This window comes from Trachurus japonicus, chromosome 18, assembly GCF_045865225.1.
Source record: "Trachurus japonicus isolate A0001 chromosome 18, Traja_1.0".
NCBI lineage: Eukaryota > Metazoa > Chordata > Actinopteri > Carangiformes > Carangidae > Trachurus > Trachurus japonicus.
The window spans coordinates 2208275-2227897 of NC_140924.1; the positions used below are offsets into that span (position 1 = coordinate 2208275).

The 19623-nt window shown below is 43.9% G+C and overlaps 2 protein-coding genes across 3 annotated transcripts in view; one reads left to right on the plus strand and one right to left on the minus strand.

Moving 5' to 3' along the window:
* The first annotated feature begins 3487 nt into the window (after window positions 1-3487).
* LOC146968286 (uncharacterized) overlaps window positions 3488-19623 on the plus strand; it is a 189514-nt gene continuing 173378 nt past the window's right edge. The window contains 1 exon segment of the mRNA XM_085760485.1: window positions 3488-3748. Within this exon segment, the coding sequence (XP_085616611.1) occupies window positions 3488-3748 (261 nt within the window).
* On the minus strand, window positions 13307-19191 carry LOC146968287 (uncharacterized). Of its 2 annotated transcripts, none has more exons than XM_085760206.1 (5): window positions 18983-19191; window positions 16502-16736; window positions 16331-16411; window positions 14678-14802; window positions 13307-13619 (listed from the first exon to the last, which is right to left on the minus strand). In XM_085760206.1, exons 2-5 carry the CDS (start codon window positions 16620-16622, stop codon window positions 13566-13568), a joined length of 381 nt encoding a protein of 126 aa, XP_085616332.1. In that variant the 5' UTR covers window positions 16623-16736; window positions 18983-19191; the 3' UTR covers window positions 13307-13565. The 2 variants fall into 2 exon arrangements, with proteins under 2 accessions (XP_085616332.1, XP_085616331.1); XM_085760205.1 differs by having other exon boundaries at window positions 14654-14802; window positions 18983-19190.

Below are 19623 nucleotides of genomic sequence, written 5' to 3' on the forward strand. Positions count from 1 at the left end.
AGCTTCATTCAGTTTCCTGCCCAGTGTCCGATGATCTCACTTCACACTGAGACAGGGACAGTCATGTTTGGGTGTTCAAGGGTTACGTTTAAATAAAGTTTAGCTCTCATTCAACTATAGACACAACAATAGAAACATTTTTTCCCCCATTACAAACCATTTACTGCTGCTTTTTTAATGTCTGACAAATCCATCCGTCCACCATCCAGCCATCCATCCATCCGTCCATCCATCCATCCATCCGTCCATCCATCTATCTATTTTATTTTAATGTATTTAACAGGGACAATACATACAACATTGCCACAAAGAATGAAAAATGCAAAAACCTATCTATCTATCTATCTATCTATCTATCTATCTATCTATCTATCTATCTATCTATCTATCTATCTATCTATCTATCTATCTATCTATCCATCTATCCATCCATCCATCCATCCATCCATCCATCCATCCATCCATCCATCCATCCATCCATCCATCCATCCATCCATCCATCCATCCATCCTCCTAGCTCATAGCACCACAATCAGGGTCGGACTGGGACATAAAATGAGGAATTTTGGTCCCGTCCCATTCCCAGATTCAGGCACCAAGACTGAGTTAGGTTGGGCATCTAATGTTAGAGTGCAAAATAATAAAACAAAGGCTCCACTTACCACTTTCCATTCATGCCATCCTCCGTTTGTTGACACGTCAACTGAATGACATGCACCCACGCTGACTTTTTTCTGTTCCTTTTTCCTACAAAATGCAAAGGTCAGTGTTGCTTCAGTCTTTGAACTCAAAGATTGAAGCAACACTGACTAGAGACAAAAACTAGAGACCAATCCTGTTTTAAATGTAACAGCTGTTTGGGTGTTCAAGGGTTACGTTTAAATAAAGTTTAGCTCTCATTCAACAGTGTCAATATAATATATGTATTATATAATATATCCATCCATCCATCCATCCAACTATCTATCTATCTATCTATCTATCTATCTATCTATCTATCTATCTATCTATCTATCTATCTATCTATCTATCTATCTATCTATCTATCTATCTATCTATCTATCTATCTATCTATCCATCCATCCATCCATCCATCCATCCATCCATCCATCCATCCATCCATCCATCCATCATCCATCCATCCATCCATCCATCCATCCAACTATCTATCTATCTATCTATCTATCTATCTATCTATCTATCTATCTATCTATCTATCTATCTATCTATCTATCTATCTATCTATCTATCTATCTATCTATCTATCTATCCATCCATCCATCCATCCATCCATCCATCCATCCATCCATCCATCCATCCATCCATCCATCATCCATCCATCCATCCATCCATCCATCCATCTATCATCTATCTATCATCCATCCATTCATCCATCCATCTATCATCCATCCATCCATCCATCCATCCATCTATCATCCATCCAACTATCTATCTATCATCCATCCATCCATCTATCATCCATCCATCCATCCATCCATCTATCATCCATCCAACCATCTATCCATCCATCCATCCATCCATCCATCCATCCATCCATCCATCTATCATCTATCTATCATCCATCCATCCATCTATCTATCCATCTATCTATCTATCTATCTATCTATCTATCTATCTATCTATCTATCTATCTATCTATCTATCTATCTATCTATCTATCTATCTATCTATCTATCTATCTATCTATCTATCTATCTATCTATCAAAACAAGACAAGACAAAACAAAACAAGATTCACTGCATTCAGGCCACATTAATCAGAAAGTGAGGAGGAGCATTACAACCGCATGTGTTCACGTGTCTCGTGCCTTTCAAAATAAGTTATTTTTCAAAATAAAAGACATGTCCAATATCAGATGTGCATTAAATATTATTTACTGTTTTGACCAGAACGGGTCCGCGACCCACTTTTGGGTCCCGACCATAGACTGTAAAAAGAATGGACGTAGCGTCCGTGACGTCACCCATTGGTTTTGGGGAGTCGTTTTTGTGACTCAAATATGGCGGCCTGGACAGCGCCATGTTGGATTGGCCGGCCGAGAACCCGCCCACTGGCCTCGAAGCAGCTGTTCACGGAGCTGCTCGGACCTGTCACTCAACGTTTCCGCGCCCTGATTGGCCAGAATTTTAACCTAATAACAGTAAAACTATAGAGTTAAAAAAAAATTCACCCCCCTCAGAGTGTGTGTGGGGGTAGAAACTATCGATTGAGACGAAAAAACGTTCTGACACCAGGCTTTTAACATGTTTATTGAGGATGTAAAGTCGGCGATTTTAACATGGGGGTCTATGGGGAATGCTCCCTTCTGACACCAGCCCCCAGAGGAATCCGAGGGGATTGCAGTTTTTTGAACGCGGAAGTGAGCTTCACTTCTCAGACCGACAACTGCCCCCTTGGTCCCGACCCACCAGTTGAGAACCACTGCACTAGTCTGCTTGAACTCATTAACAACAACAAAGCTGAGAAGACTCTCAACCTGTTGAAAACATTTAATTTGACTCTTGAAAGGACCAACAATGAACTGCAGTAGGCTATCCCCTGGTCTGTTCAGTGTTCACTCAGTGTTACAATGAATTTCTGTTTGTTAAACCTCATGTTTACAAATAAAGATTGTGAGAGAGAGAGAAAAAAAAAACTCCGACACCTTAGCAACGGTATCTAAGGGGAGGAGACTTGGCGATGTGACCGCGAGAGTCGGAGAGATCGCGGGAATACAAAGGATTAAATGGCGCTTTCCACTTCACAGACACAGCACGGATCTAGAATATAATACATCCATGCTACAGAGCCACGGCTCGGCTCGGCTCGGCTCGGCTCGGTTGAGGAGCTTCTCCAGCTCTGAGTTCTTCATACTTTGCTCCTCGTCAGATCACGTCGTCTCTCTCTTGTTTCTCTCCTCTCGGCAGCTCCAGACTCACTCGTCTGCTCCTCGCTAACGGACCACAGCTGCTTTTCCCAGAGCCGAAAAGCTCCAAGAGGAGATCCCGTCTGACCAGGACCAGGATGAAGGAGGAGAACCAGGACCGGGAAATTATCGACCTGGATCAGAACACGACCGGAATTATGGAGCAGAACCAGGACCAGGACTACAACAATATCATGATAAAGGAGGAGAACCAGGACCAGGACTACAACAATACCATGTTAAAGGAGGAGAACCAGGACCAGGACTACAACAATACCATGTTAAAGGAGGAGAACCAGGACCAGGACTACAACAATATCATGTTAAAGGAGGAGAACCAGGACCAGGACTACAACAATATCATGATAAAGGAGGAGGATCAGGACCAGGACTACAACATGATAAAGGAGGAGGACCAGGACCAGGACTACAACATGATAAAGGAGGAGAACCAGGACCAGGACTACAACATGATAAAGGAGGAGAACCAGGACCAGGACTACTACAATATCATGTTAAAGGAGGAGAACCAGAACCAGGACCAGGACTACAACAATACCATGTTAAAGGAGGAGGACCAGGACCAGGACTACAACAATACCATGTTAAAGGAGGAGGACCAGGACCAGGACTACTACAATATTATGTTAAAGGAGGAGGACCAGGACCAGGACTACAACATGATAAAGGAGGAGAACCAGGACCAGGACTACAACATGATAAAGGAGGAGAACCAGGACCAGGATACAGGGGAGGAGCAGGATGCGGTCCACCAGGACAACAACCCCGTCGGTCCCTCTGGTTCCGGTCCACAGGTCCAGGTTTGTGTTTCTGTTTTTCAGTGGGAGGGATTCGAGAGAAGAAGCTAACAGCAGCTGTTAGCCGCTAACAGAAGCTTATAAAGCTAACAGGAGCTTATAGCTAACAGAAGCTAAAAGCTGTTAGCCGCTAACAGAAGCTTATAGCTAGCCACTAGCAGCTAACTCTATATTTTGTGGTTAGGGCTTTAGTTTTTGAGATACCCCTACCGGAGGTAGAACAAAACCTAACAATGTTTTTCCTCATCTCCAAGGTCTCCCATATATGAAATGGATTCTTAGGTTGAAATATTTTACTGCAAACATTGTTAAATTGATACATATTGTCATACACCCCAAACATAAAAAAGAACGAAAATACAGCCTGGCCGTATGGGAGTTAAGATATAAACTCATGTAGATTAATAACACAAGCTCTGACAGCTTTGAAACTTGACATAATTGTGGCCAGGAAGTTCCTTTACCTATTAGAAGAAACTGGATGTGAATATCTTGATGTGAGTAACATATAGAGACCTATAAACACTTGCCTTAAATAAGCGGACATGCAAAAAAAGAATATCTATGCAGAATATTCTCATTTACTTTGTAGTTGCTCAGCCAGGGATTGTCATAGAAACACATATGATGGCTTGTTTGAAAGATGGAGTTGTGCAGAATCCAGTGATACCAAATATGTGAATATAGCATGCATAGTCAGCATAATACATCACCAAATGTATGAGGTGTCCCAAATGAAAGAAAGTGAAACATTAACATAATCAAGTCTCCACAGCCCATTATCAATGGTGACAAGAATGTTGACCAGTTCAGTCTTACTACAACCTAAGGCCCCGTCCAGACGAATCCGTTTTTTTTTTCACTGGATGCGTGTGGACGCAGATATTTCTGAAAACGATGCCGTGTTTACGGAGATTTTTTTCAAAACGATTAAGAAAAAGATCGGATTCGGTGAAGCCGCGTATTCGTCTGGACAGGGCCTAAGTAAGCAACTTTGGGTAAGTGCTACTCTTTTTTATAATACATTAAATAATATCATATTTCATGATGACACCTTATATAGTTCATATGGAAACAAATATCCAGTAGAATCAGTTTAAATTGAAATAGAACACCTTAAATATATACTGTATACACCCACTTGAATTTATTTTTGGTCAAGTCATTACTGCATAATGGAAAATAATAGTGTTAGTGTTGTGTATTTCCCTAATAACGCACAGGACGCAGTGGCTTTTACTGCACATGGCACCTTTACTCAGCTCGTGCAAAACCGGAACTTCACATACATATCCCAGCATTCCTTGGTACACTGATAACAACGGCACAACGGTCACACAGAATACAAAACTCAAAATCTGATACATCAACCCCCCCCCCCCCCTTTTTTTTTTAACTTTAAGTACACTTTTGTTACACCATGCCTTAAAATATCAGTGCCTTGTATTACCATACAAACTCATACAAATGTCTCTAAGTTAATTTAACAAACTCCCTTGTCTTGCTTTTTTTTTTTTTTAATTCTGTACCTTTTTAAGACAGGCATAATGTAACAAGGCTATACTGAACTGAAAACAGTAGTTACATTATTATTATATTGACCAACTTAGTCAACCTGCTTGTAAAGAACAATCAATCTGCACATTAACGGTCATTGCGCTCAGGCGGCTTCCTTTCTCTGGCTGAGTGGCGCAGCATTGGAGATGCTGCTGTATGGAGTTATTTTTGTCTCATAAATATCTGTAAACGCACAGAAGGTGATCTACAAATGTTCCTTGGTTTGCACACGTGTTTTGCTATCCACAAAGGGTGATCTACAAATGTTCCTTGGTTTGCACACGTGCTTTGCTATCCACAAATACAAATTTCTAATTTGTATTTGTGGAGCAGCTAACTAGGCTACCACCGGACGAGCGGTCTATCACAGAGGCTACAGCCGGGCTGCTGTGGTGGTCGGCTGGCGAATCCAGTTTTTTCTAATAGGTAAAGGAACTTCCTGGCCACAATTATGTCAAGTTTCAAAGCTGTCAGAGCTTGTGTTATTAATCTACATGAGTTTATGTCTTAACTCCCATACGGCCAGGCTGTATTTTTGTTCTTTTTTAAGTTTGGGGTGTATGACAATATGTATCAATTTAACAATGTTTGCAGTAAAATATTTCGACCTAAGAATCCATTTCATATATGGGAGACCTTGGAGATGAGGAAAAACATTGTTAGGTTTTGTTCTACCTCCGGTAGGGGTATCTCAATTTTTGGGGGGCATTGTCACTGGACTATGACTTTCCTGTTCCATTCTTACTGTGTTATATCCAGTGTAAAAAGTAATTAGTTATAGTTCCCACTAGTTACTTGCCCCAAAATTAACTGAGGTAGTAGCCTAACTGATACTGAGACTTAATACTTTATTAATGTGAAGGTGTGCGCGCTCTGTTAAGATTAACAAATAGGTGTTTTATTTTGAAAAGGGTTTGAAAATTGACCGGATTCTCTCGTGTTTATTTGTTTGACTTCCTGCCCGGCTTGATGCAGCCGTTCGCGGCTCAGGCACAAAATAGACCGGACGCCAAAACAACGCGGAGGTGCACGCCGCGGTGCGTCTGATGTGAACAACACAGCTGCGGTTCTCGGCTATTCGCGGCTATTCGCGGCTATTCGCGGTTATTCGCGGCGCTTCCTCGTCAGGTGTGTTGCTACCCGGCGTGACCGCTGGTATTTAGCGCTGTTTGGTTGTTTGGGCAGCTTGGTGCTTCAGGTGGAGCGCTCCAACAGTTCATCAGACCAACCGGTCCGCTCGGACCGCGATTGGCTCCTAGATTTCCCGTTTCTCAAAGGGGGCGGGAGGCCAACAGAACGGTAGGGGAAACACTCAATACATTAGAGTTGTTCGGTATACCGGTAATAAATTGGTACCGGGGTACTGAGGCATTTAAAAAGGTAATATACTACGACTGGATGGGACCGGTACTTTCATTTTGCGCCGCCGGCAGTGGTGACGTCGCTGCGTGAAGTCGCCTCATCGTAATTGAGCCGAGGCGAGTGTGTGAGCCACAAACGAAGCAAGGTGCTTTTTTTATTACCGTTACAGCGCCACCTGTCCATGTGCCTGTGTGTCTGAGTGTTCCACACACGCAGACACACACAAGAAGAGTGTGTTTCATGGAGATGTCTGTAGAAATGAATTAATTAAACAATAAAATTAAATGCTTCCTGTTTCTTCTGATCTTCTGTTAAAATAAGTGCTTCCAAGTGAAATCTCTAAGTTTACCAAATCTTCCAACTGTAAATTTGCATCAACTCTTGAATGAAACTGCGACAGTCCACTGTGAAAATAAAAACTTTAATTGCATAGCCTCATGCAAGCCCCGCATATTTTGCACATTTTGCACATTTTGCACATTTTGCACATTTTGCACGGAAATCGGCCATTTATGTGGCGGAAGTGCGACATCGTAGGAAAAAATGCGGCCCCCACCAGTGTTTCCAATCTGGTGACCTCTTTGCGCCTTTTTCTGTCAAAAGCGACTAGCGACAAATCTAGCGACTTTTTCCGGTCTTGTTACAAACGTTTGTGGTTTGAAGTCTCTGGCATGAAGGCACGTATCACAGTTGTTTTAAATGAGCAGCGGGTGGTGACGCGAGCCCCGCCCCCGTCCCAAAGCACTCGCCGACAATCAGCCTTATGACCCACAATTGATAGCTTTCAGTCACGTGACTTCCCAGGGACCTTGCGGTCAAAAGCAACATTCCAAAATGGAATTGCTTTCTATGGACAAGCAACCGAGTAATGACTTAAATCATCTGCCAGCAGCTGAGAAAGAAAGATATAAAAACAAAAAAGGGGAGATCCTCCGCGCTTCAGCTTGACGAACTCTGGACCGGTGCGTCTCAGGGCTGGAGACGAGCAGTGGAGACAAAGGGAGGACGCTGGAGCACACGGTCAATTAATAAATATTTATTGAGGTGCGGCTGCTGACGTTTCGACACAAGGTCTTCTTCAGAGCAAACGGAGCTGTTCAGTGGACGGGGGATTTAAATCCCGTGCCTGCATCTCTGATTGGGAGAGCAGGGAAACACGTCATATCACAACGGCTCACGTGATAGGCTACCACAGCAATAATACAAGTGTAATGAATACAATAAAGTTACAATGTATACAGGGACATGATTACAATAAAGAACATGATTGAATATACGAAATTGTAACAATAATAATACAATAAGCCATGTAAGGGCACCATTCATAAAAAACAAGACAAATTCATCTCTTCGTTAAGACCATTTGGCTCCATGGTGTTCAGGGTAAAAATCCAGAAGGCTTCTCTCTGCAGGAGTTTTTTGATAATGTTGCCACCTCTCGATGGTGGGGTGATTTTTTCGATCCCCCAGAATTTGAGGGTGGCAACTGAACCATGTTTGGCCTGATCATAATGCCTGGCCATTGCAGGTTTTTAGTCCGGATGGCATTTTTGTGTTCAGCGATCCTGACTTTAAGTTGTCTTTTTGTCTGTCCAACATAAACTAAACCACACGGACACTTCAACATGTAAACAACATGAGTGCTGTTACAGTTAATAAAGTTGTTGATCTTGTAGGATTTTCCTGTGCGTGGGTGTGTGAATGTTTTAACGTTAGATGTGTTGGAACAGTGAGCACAGTGACCGCAGCGGTGGAAGCCTGCAGGTGGAAGCCTGCAGGTGGAGGTGGAAGCCAGGAGGAGGGAGGCGGCACACGGCTGTCAGAGTGGACGAGGCAGTCCTTCAGGTTACGTGCCCGCCTGAAGGTGATGAGTGGAGGCTGTGCAGAAAAGTTCTTAAGGGGTGGATCACTCTTAATAATATGCCAGTGTTTTAAAACAGTTTCTTTGATCTGACTGGCCATGGGATTGAAATTCGTGGAGAAACAGAGGCGAGGGGGTGATGCGGGTTTAGGTTTTTTAACCAGGAGGGCGTGTCTGTCGGAGCAGGATGCTCTCTGATAGGCTGTTTCAATCACCGAATGGGAATAGCCTCTCGCTCTGAAGCGCTCTCTCATAGAGCCTGCTTTGATGTTAAATTCTTCGTCTGAACTACAGTTTCTGCAGAGTCTTAAAAATTGGCCGGTGGGAATATTCTTGATAAGTTGTGTAGAGTGATTACTGTCTGCTCTGAGGAGTGTGTTTCTACTGAGAGGCTTACGAAATATAGTTGTTTGCAAACAGCCATTGTCCCCTTTGTAGATGGTAAGGTCTAGGAAGTTGATTTCTTTGGGGTTACACTCTCTTGTGAAAGCCAAATAGTCAGTTGTGGAATTGAGATAATTAAAAAAGGCATCGAGTTCATCGAAAGTCCCTTTCCAGATAACAAAAATATCATCAATGTATCTCTTAAAGAGAGCAATTTTAGAGAAGAAGGGGTTTGAAGAATTAAAAATGAATTTCTCTTCCCATAGTCCCATAACTAGACAGGCGTATGATGGAGCAAACGAGCTTCCCATTGATGTACCTCGGGATTGGAGGTAGTATCTCCCCGAGTACTTAAAGAAGTTCATGGATAGGATCATTTCAGATAATGACAAAAGGAATTCCTTGTGGGGAGATACATCAAAAACATCACCAGAGTGCTTGTCTAGGAAATGGGCTAGTGCTTTAATACCAACATGATGTGGAATGCAGGTATACAGACTCTGAACATCAAAAGACACCAATAAATCATTTTCATCGAATTTCCAGTTTTTTAATATACTGAGTATATCAGTGGTGTCTCCTAAGAAAGAAGGTAAATCCACGACAAATTTCTTAATGAAAAAATCCACAAACTGCAAGAGAGGCTCTGTAAGGCTGCCTATACTGGCAACGATAGGACGCAGCGGAGGATTTTCTAGACTTTTGTGGATTTTTGGAAGCCCATAAAAAGCTGGGCAAATTGGATGTTCAGTGGTGAGGAAATTTCTTTCCTGATCAGTTATCCACCCTCGTGTAAACGCTGTGTCAATGTAATTGTCAATTTTGTTCTTAATGTCCTCAGTAGGATCTGAGCTGAGAGCTGAGTAGCATGTGACATCAGCCAACTGGCTCTTAATGCTGGTATCATATTGGTTATAGTTCATCACAACAATAGAGCCACCTTTATCAGCTGGTTTAATAATGATGTCCGTTCTTTTTTCTAACTCGTTAAGAGCAGTCAGTTCAGCTTCGGATAAATTTAGCTTGGGCGAGGGCTTTTTTTGACACAGTCTGTTTAAATCGTCCCACACGACATTGCTGTATGTAACAATAGTGGGATTCAAGTTAAAAGAGGGAAGGAAAGAGGACTTCTTCTTAAAGGGAGTGGGTTGCCTAATGTTTTCATCAGTAGAGTTTCTATTAATTACATTACCATTAGATATGACAGAAGGTCTGGCAGCAAATCAATTTTTCAGATGTAATAATCTGAAGAATTTGAAAGAGTCTACCCTGAGTTGAAAAGGGTTGATCTTATTAGTGGGGGAAAAACTGAGTCCTTTACTGAGGACAGATTTTTCATTGTCTGTAAGGCTCACCCCAGAGATGTTGATCACGGTCTCTTCTGTTTGTTGCGTTGAGAGCGGCGGTAGATGGGAGGCTCCCACGCGTGCCCCGCCGCGTTTTTCAGAATTTTAACGATCCACCGGCGCATCCACACCGGAGAGAGACCGTACAGCTGTGAGTAGTGTGGGAAGGCATTCTCTCTATTCGGACAGTTAACGGTCCACCGGCGCATCCACACCGGAGAGAAACCGTATGTGTGTGGGCAGTGTGGAAAGGCGTTCACTACATCTGGAAAGTTAACGGCCCACCGGCGCATCCACACCGGAGAGAAACTGTACAGCTGTGAGCACTGCGTGAAGGCATTCACTACATCTGGAAAGTTAACGGCCCACCAGCGCATCCACACCGGAGAGAAACTGTACAGCTGTGAGCAGTGTGGGAAGGCGTTCCCTACCTCCAGTCGGTTAGCGATCCACCGGCGCATCCACACCGGAGAGAAACCGTATGTGTGTGGGCAGTGTGGGAAGGCGTTCAGCGGGTCTAGCAACCTGAAGAGACACCAGCAGCTCCACAGCAGCTAGAGGACGGGACAGTCCGGTTCTACACCTGAGCAACTAACGATTATTTTCATCATCGATTAATCTGTTGATTATTTAAACTATTAATCGAGTAGTTGTTTGGTCAATAAAATGCTAAAAAATGTTGAAAAACGGGGCGTCGAGTGGCGCCGGAGGTGTTGAAAAACATCAGTCAGTGTTTCCTAAACCACCAGCAGCTGCCCAGCTTCCTGAAATGAAGGGTGATTAGTTTGAGTTGGATGGTGGTGGGTTCACACGGTTCTTACTGACAGATGGTAATTTAATGTTTTGTTAAAAACCTTTTTTGTGACAATAAATGGGAACATCACCCAAAGAGACCAACTTTGCACAACTGTATTTTTTCTTCTGGAATTGACATCTTCCTTAAGCCACCATCAGGTTTCTGTTTTTGGATAGTCACCACAAAATCATTTGAGTGCATCACACTCAAACACCTGAAAACTGTCACCTCCCCTCTCCAAACCAATTTGCATAACGAACCAACAGGATAGTTGGCTCTGTATGCAACAGGACAGTTTTATTTATATGTGTAAGCGGAAGTTAGCTGGCTAGCTCGCCGTAGCACTAGCTTGGCTGAAGTCAGTGCGCCCGCTTCCGGTTTCTTCCCGAATACGAATCCGAAGTTTTTTAAAAGCACGAATCTGAAACCGAATACAAATAGTGCACTGGCTGTACACCCCTAGTTTGGGGTCGTTATCATGTTGAAATCATTCCCTGGGCCCAGTTTCTGAAGGGAGGAGGTCATGCCCCCGCCAGTGTTGCTAACTTGGCGACTTTCTCGCTGAATCTGGCGAATTTCCAACGCCTCTTGGTGATTTTTTTTTTGTGAAAAGCGACAAATCTAGCGACTTTTTCCGGTCTTGTTACAAATGTATGTGGTTTGAAGTCTCCAACGTGAAAGCACGTATCACCTCTGTTTTCAACGAGCAGCGGGTGGTGCCGCGAGCCCAGCTCCCGACCCATAGCACTCACCGGCGATCAGCCTCATGGTAGTGTCACGGAGCTGTCCCCGCTTTTACGACGGCCATTAGTGACTTTCCTTGAGTAGTTAACAACACTGGCCACTGTGGACTTCAGCTGATTATGCGTTGAATGATGCAATCACATAATTGCATTTTTCATGAGGGACGGCTAATTACCAAATAACTGTTGCATTACTCTTTTAAAATATAAAATACGCAAACATGTCAAATAACTTGGACTCGCCCCCCTAACCTCCTAACCATAACCCCTATAAACGCCCTAATTCTTATCACGGGTTACTATATCAACTCAAGCTTAGTTTCAAAGTATAATTTGTACTAGAAATAATTCTGCTTGTAAGATTTGTGAGGAATTTAAAGCAGAACTATGCAGGATTTCGGCTGTAATTATTGTGGCTCAGAGACACTGTGATGGTTGAGTGACCTATTATGAGGTGAATGGGGTCTAGGCCAATGCGCCAACCCCCCCCACTGGCTGAAAACCGCACTTGCAAGATCAGTCGTCCGTCTCGGTGTTACAAATCTCATCAATGGATAGAACTATCGCGAGAAACTGCCTTACGGCAGTACGAGATGACAACGCAGATGACGTCATGCATGTCATGTATCGTGATTGGTTTGAGTTCGGAAAGTCGGAGGAAACCATGGAAACATGAAATGTTTAGAAGTTTGGCTTGTGGCTAACACGGAGCTAATGCTAACACGGACGCACACCATGGATCTTTTATAAGATAATGTAATACATCATGACACACACATGCCTTCGCGTTTTGGAACCTTTATTCATGTGTGTGTATGTCTGTGTCTTTGTGTCTTTGTCTGTGTGTGGCCGTATTAGCGTTAGCGCCGTGTTAGCATTAGCTCTGTGTTAGCATTAGCTCCGTGTTAGCAGGGCTTAGCAAACGCAGCTCTCTACCTTCAGCAGTAAACACAAGGGAAGGCGTTCTCTACCTCCGGTATGTTAGTGAGACACTGGCGCAGCCACAACAGAGAGAAACCGTAAGGCTGTGAACACTGTGAACCAAGGGGGCAGTTGTGGGTCTGAGAAGTGAAGCTCACTTCCACGTTCAAAAAACTGCAATCCCCTCTTCTTCCTCTGGGGGCTGGTGTCAGAAAGCAGCATTCTCCATAGACCCCCATGTTAAAATCACCGACTTTACATCCTCAGTAAACATGTTAAAAGCCTGGTGTCACAACGTTTTTTGGTCTCAACCGATAGTTTCTACCCCCGCACACACTCTGAGGGGATTTAACTCTACCGTTTTACTGTTATCAGGTTAAAAGCAGTTAGCGGTAGTTTGCGAAGGTGTTTGTACCTCGGTGGCCACCGTGCAATCTAGAATCTGAACGCTGGATGGCATGGTTTAGCCGCAATACTACATACTGGGGCTAGAGTTGGTTGTTAAATCAACATAGGAACTTCCTGCCCTGACTTTTCACAATAAAAGGCTGGAAATAGCTTAGCTTCATAAAACACTCTCCTGCACAAAACAACCTTTTCCACGTGTTTATTTTGAAGGAAAACTGTTTCCTGAGATCAGGTGAAGGAAGATTCACAGTTTTTTTTTAAACATGTTTCAGAAATCAGATCAAAACAAGATGTCCGACCTTGGTGCCATGCCAACGTGGTTACAGTTAGCTCTAACATGAGAAGTGTGAAGTTTGCTGTCGTTCAACAAAATGGAAAAATAAACCTGAAAATGTTTTAAAAGTTGACTGAAGTGAGTTTTCACTTGTATCTGATTAGTGCGTCACTGGGAACTCCTCTGATTGGCCGGTCGTCCAGAGGGGGCGGGGCCAGAGACCTGTAGGAGAAGGAGAAGACCGTCAGACTGTGTGCTGGCTGTTGGTCTCTATAGCCTCGTTTCCACTGTCAGTACGGATCGGTGCGGGTACGGTTCGGGTCGATATGGTCAGCTTTGCGTTTCCATTGTATAAAGGACCTTCAGGGGTGGGCGGAGTGCGTGTCGAAGCGTCATTACGTAAAGGCCCCCACGCACCCCGACTACTGCCGACCAGAACGATTGATATAACAGAGTGGCGATAGGACTCCCATAGAAATACAGACAAATTTTAAGACATAAAGTGGTAATAATCTTTGCCATGTACAGTAACCATGTTGACTTAACAAAATAAAATTTATTAGACTGATCAGTTCATTGTAAAACATTTATTTATTTATGTAACTGTGGTGATTTCAGTACGTAGCCCTGAGGCAGCCCTGCTCACTTTTCATTCAAACAAACTAATGCCAATGCCATAGTTGTTAAATTTCATCAATGAGACCAACATTAATCTCCTAAAAAGAATTCAACCAGCCAGTGGTAAACATCCAAAAGCGTGCGGGATCCCCCGGGATGAGGATGGAGCTCGGCCAGCAGATCAGCTCAGTAGACCGGCTGCTGCCCCTGTGAGAGTCGCTGCCACGGTTCCCGGTCGCGGCTTCCGCAGACTCTGCACTTCTTGTCTCATAATTATTCTGACACCCTCCTTGAAACCGACCGTTCACGCTATCTTGGAAAACTACAATTAATTAATCTAGCGGTATGCTCCTTTAGCCTCCCACAGTGATCAATGACTCCACACAGTGGCCAGAAATGTCTGACCCAGACATCTACACGTATTTGGTGGAATCACCGGGAGGTTTTGGCCAAGTGTTGTCTGTAAACAGCCTGTTAATACACAACTTTTTGTTAGTTAGTTTGTCAAGACAGTTTAGGCTGAACTTTTCAATGGAGGGATGCCGGGCGCTGCCCCTAAATTACCCAGAATGCCTCAGTCATTCTCAGATGCCGCTCTGGTCTATGGTTGGAATCAGAACCACAGAGGACAGTCTCACCTGTCTGTCTCTGTCTGGTCCCACTTGTCCTCCTCCTCGTCCAGAGAAGACAGTGGTCAGCCCGTTGTGGGCGGGGACGTGTCTGAGGGGACGGGACCTGGACGCCTTCAGCTCTGACAGCAGCTCGGGGCTGGACAGGGACAGACGAGCTGCAGAGACAGAGACAGAAGTTACATGTTGAACCTCTCTGTTCCTTCTGTCTCCACCCACATGAATCTTCATCTCGTCTTTATTTTAAACAGAAAATGTTTTGAACTTGGTCTTTTTGATGAGAAAATACCTACAAAGTTGTTAAAGCAGAAGTAAGTGGAATTTTTGTGGTAATATAAGTCTTAAATAGTTATATTTTCCGACAGCAATCACTTCTATAGAGTGTTTGGTCTGAAACACGGGTCTGTCAGTCACTCTGCTCAGCTCTTTCCTTGTATCCTACAACCTTTATCCAATGACGAGGGCGGGGGCTGCTAACTCCATCGGATGACAAGACGTTATGGTGCGTTCAAGGCAACTCGTAACGCGTGTTTTTCCGACCTGTGAAGTCGTACCAGTTCGATCTGGTACGAGTTCACAGGTCAGAAGTTACGAGTGGCCGTTATAGTGACTTTCACAGGTAAAACAGGTCGGAGAAACACGAGTGGGTTGCCTGGAACGCTACAAAGTCGTAAGTCGTGACTTGAAGCTGTAATTTACGGTTTCAAAAGCCTGCCTGGAACGCAGCATTAGCCAAAACCACCGGATCGCTTACTTCTGCTTTAATAATCAAACTTTTTACCTTTTACAAAACAAAAACACAACTAACTGTAAAATCACATCTGGACACAATAAAGTACTGCACAAATTCCAAAGCTTTAAAAACGACATCCTTATGTAATGAATTTGACTTGATTTAATCGATTTTTTTTCTCTTTTACTCTTTATTTGATTTCTGCATTATAATTATTATTATTATGATGACGTTTTTGTTTAGTTGTTTCCCCAAACCGCATTACCTCGAGCATTCCTTGTTTCTTGTTATCGTGTACTGCATTGTTTAAATAAACTGTACTGAATAAAGTTGATGTTTTTTGCTGCGTTCATAACAACTCGGAGGTCGGAAATCCCAACTCGAAAATGTCCGACTTCCGACGTCATTGCGTTCACGCTGCAGGAACTCAGGAGAAAAAAACAAACATGGATACCTGAAGGAAGTTTGTCGTATTGTGGCTCATAGCTGAACAGGAAAAATCACTGCAGCAGTAAATGATGTTTATTGTGGAGGAGAGGAGACGCTGCAGATGAGTGCACATATAATGTTACAGCCTTGATAACAGTTAAACGTTATTTCTGTCACATACGAGGAACACAACCGTACAACAATCACAGCTTAATATAAACGTATTTCATATTGGCTACTGCAATAATACACAACAATATGCATTCAAACCTTAACAAATAAATTAAAATGTCTAAATTCTAACCGTTTAAGACGAGGGCCGCCATGTTTTGATGTTGTCGTGACGTCAAGTCGGAAAGTCGGAGCTCTGATATGATACCCGAGTTTCAGACCTGTAATTTCGACCGAGTTCGACGCCGTTCAATTCATTTTTTACAACTCGGAGCTCATTCTTTTTCCGACTTCCGAGTTGTCTTGAACGCAGCATTTATCCTGAACCTAAAGTGACGTCATAAAAAAATCACCTGGTCTGATGTCACAGCGGGGAGACACTGGAGAGGAGGAGGGGGAGGAGGAGGAGGAGGAGACACCGTTGTTGTCCCACTCTGTAAACAAGGAGAAGATGAAGATGGAGAGGAGGAGGAGGAGGAGGAGGAGACACTGTGCCTCCTGGTGTCTGACAGACAGACACTCACCTGGTAGGAACTCCTCCTCCTTCAGGTCTGGAGGGGGAGGGGCTGTTGGAAGGGGGCGGGGCCGAGGAGTCGTCACGGAGATGGAGGCGACCGACGGTGATGATGATGATGATGACTTCATGACGAAGGTCTGACAGAGACGCGTCAGGAAACTGTGAGACACCTGGACCGAGACACTAGGACACTAGAGGAGGAGAGGAAGACTCCAAGAAGAATATCAATGGCTTTGCCAAGGCTAATGGAGATTCAAATAAATGAACAAATGAAGAAGAAGAGGAGGAGGAGGCGGAGAAGAAAGAAGGAGGAGAAGGAGACACAGAGAAAAGAGAGAAGAAAGAGAGGGAGGAGAAGAGGAAGGAGGAGAAGGTCACCTGGTCACCAACAGCCGCATGTTTACATTCCTATATTGATCATTCCAGACTCTTATTGTGAAAAACTCTCCCTCCCATTCCAGACTCTTATTGTGAAAACTCTCCCTCCCATACAACGAGTCTGCAACCAAGGAAACGTCACTTCCGGTCAGAGCCGTGGGGGGGGGAAACAAACCGATTCCCCCGTAGACATACGTGTGAAAACGCAGCATTTTAACCCTTTGTCTAACGCTTGTCCGCTGTCATGTCTTAGTTTGAATCACTTGTGCTAACAAAGAGCTAGAGATTAAAAAACTCATCATGATCCGGGTCCAGTGTTGTCGGTACATTTTAACATATTGGCTGTTTCCCAGTCAGTCACATCCGTCTGTCTACGGAGGAACTGTTTGTCTGACGTTTAGGTGGCGTTCCCTTGGTCTAGACACTCGGAGACGATGCCTAAGAGTTGTTGTTGTGAACCATTTTGCACCACAAATAAATTGAAAAACCACAACCTGAACTTTTATATCGTTATACCCAACCGTGTAACGCATACATGGGCATTTTACGGCCCGCGGGCCACACCCGGCCCGCATGCCGTCTCAATCCAGCCCGCGAGCCGAAGTGCGAGCCGAACTGGTATTATGACCCGGTTGCTTTTATTACGTTGATGCGCACTAATCAGCTGTTTGAAACAGTGACAGCCCTGTTAGAACAGGAGCTTGCACATCGCAGACAGAAAGTAACCTCCTCCAGGTAGAAGACAGTGATGAACGGCTGCTCAGTCTCTTTCTCTATCGGACACCGGAGCTCCGACGGAGGAGGGAGAGCAGCCGCTCTGCTGCAGCTTTTCTCCACAGCGGAGTTTCTGACCACCGCGACCCTGTCAGCGGTAGCCTAGACCGCGGGACCGGGCCGGTGTTTCACAACCCTCCGTCAGCCGAATCATAACTGCTGACGGTTATAAAGCAACATCGCGGCACCTAATTATTATTTCTCAAACACTAAGGTTTAGCAAACTGTGATTAAAAGAGTATTTTATGAGATCGCTGGGTTTTCTGACGTGATCGACCATATGACTGATTGTAGCGTCTGAAGTCTCCATCCACCAATGGCTACGCTTGTAATCAAATCAGTCTTTTTTTTCATGTTGGTGCTGTTAGGCAGGAGCAAAGGAGTATTGTGTTTCTTCATAAATAAAAGGTTATCTACATACAAATAGAACAGTCTCACTGAATCAGAACTGAAAAGGATCTGAGTGCTTAATTATAATATTCAGGTGTCTGTGAACATTATTAATTGGTGCAGTCATTTATGGTCAGTAAGTTTTGATAAAACAATCTGCCTTGAGTCCATATTTATATCATAATACAGCATGTTTCTTCAGTGATCTGTGATGGATAAAAGTTGAAAATGCGATTACATTGATTGTGGGCTGTCAGCCTATTGTAATGCAATCATTTCCACCAAATATATGTAGTTATATAGGCTAATATATAATTATATATAATTCAGCAATAAATATTTGATGTTTCAATTTGATTTCGAATCGTGTGGCCCTTCACTCACTTTATCGGAGTCAGTGTGGCCCTCTGGAAAAAATAATTGCCCACCCCTAGTGTAACGGCTCTGACCGGAAGTGACGTTTCCTTGGTTACCGACTCGGTGTAGGCGAGATGTGACTGACTGGGAAAGAGCCAATATTTTAAAATGTACGGACAACAATCGACCCGGATCGTGATGAGTTTTTTAATCTCTAGCTCTTTGTCAGCAGATACAAGTGATTCAAACTAAGACATGACAGAGGACAAGCGTTAGACAAAGGGTTAAAATGCTGCGTTTTGGACCTATCCTGCGTGTCATCCCCCCCCTCTCTGCCTCCCATTTCCTGTCACACTCTGAACTGTCCTATCTAATAAAGGCATGAAAAGCCGAAAAAATATACTTAAAAATAAAAATAAAAATGCCGCGTTTTTACACGTATGTCTACGGGGGAATCGGTTTGTTTTCCCCCACGGCTCTGACAGGAAGTGACGTTTCCTTGGTTGCCGACTCGGTATATTCCAGACTCTTATTGTGAAAACTCTCCCTCCCATTCCAGACTCTTATTGTGAAAAGCAGAAACATCCACCTGTCTGTCTCCGTCCGTCTGCTCACAGGTCAGAGGTCATGGTCCGCTGCTTCCTGTGTCCGTGGCGTGACGGGGGTCCGGCTGATCGCAGGTCTGAGACCGTGGCTCCTCGTCCTCGCTCGTCTCCACGACGACGACTTCCTGCTGCTCTATCTCGGCCTGACACACACACACACACACTCGCTCTTTGCCCTCTCAGTCTGAACCCTGTGTGTGTTAATGATTGATGTGGTTGCCGTGGAGACGGGCTGGACCTCAGACTTTGAGCCGAGTTACCACGGTACCAGTGAAGCTGGTTATCAACTTGGCTGTTGAGTCCGACTCTCAGCTTCATGCTCTGTGCGCGTTCACATCAAAGGAGGCGTTTGGCGGAGCAGCAGGTTGTTTTCATGGAGAGTACGAGCGATACAAAAAAAAAGACTGATCGCAGCCTGAAGCAACAGTGTTGCTGCAAATATGACAAGAGAGAGGAGGATGCTTTTAAGGGTTAGGGGGTTTCTGACAGCTGAACTTTGCACTACTTTTAAATATGAAACTGTATCCATTTGAACTAAATACACTAGAGCAACAACAACTCTCATTTTAAATTGTATTTTATTGTTTTCATATATTTCACTGAGCACAATTATAGAATGCGAGTG

Excerpts from the sequence above, each read along its gene's own strand:
- LOC146968287 (XM_085760205.1), bottom strand. The coding sequence starts at position 16,622 with ATGAAGTCATCATCATCATCATCACCGTCGGTCGCCTCCATCTCCGTG. Across the intron at positions 14,803-16,330 it reads CCGCTGTGACATCAGACCAG|CTCGTCTGTCCCTGTCCAGC; the intron begins GTGATTTTTTTA and ends CTGTCTCTGCAG. Across the intron at positions 13,620-14,653 it reads GACCAGACAGAGACAGACAG|GTCTCTGGCCCCGCCCCCTC; the intron begins GTGAGACTGTCC and ends CTTCTCCTACAG.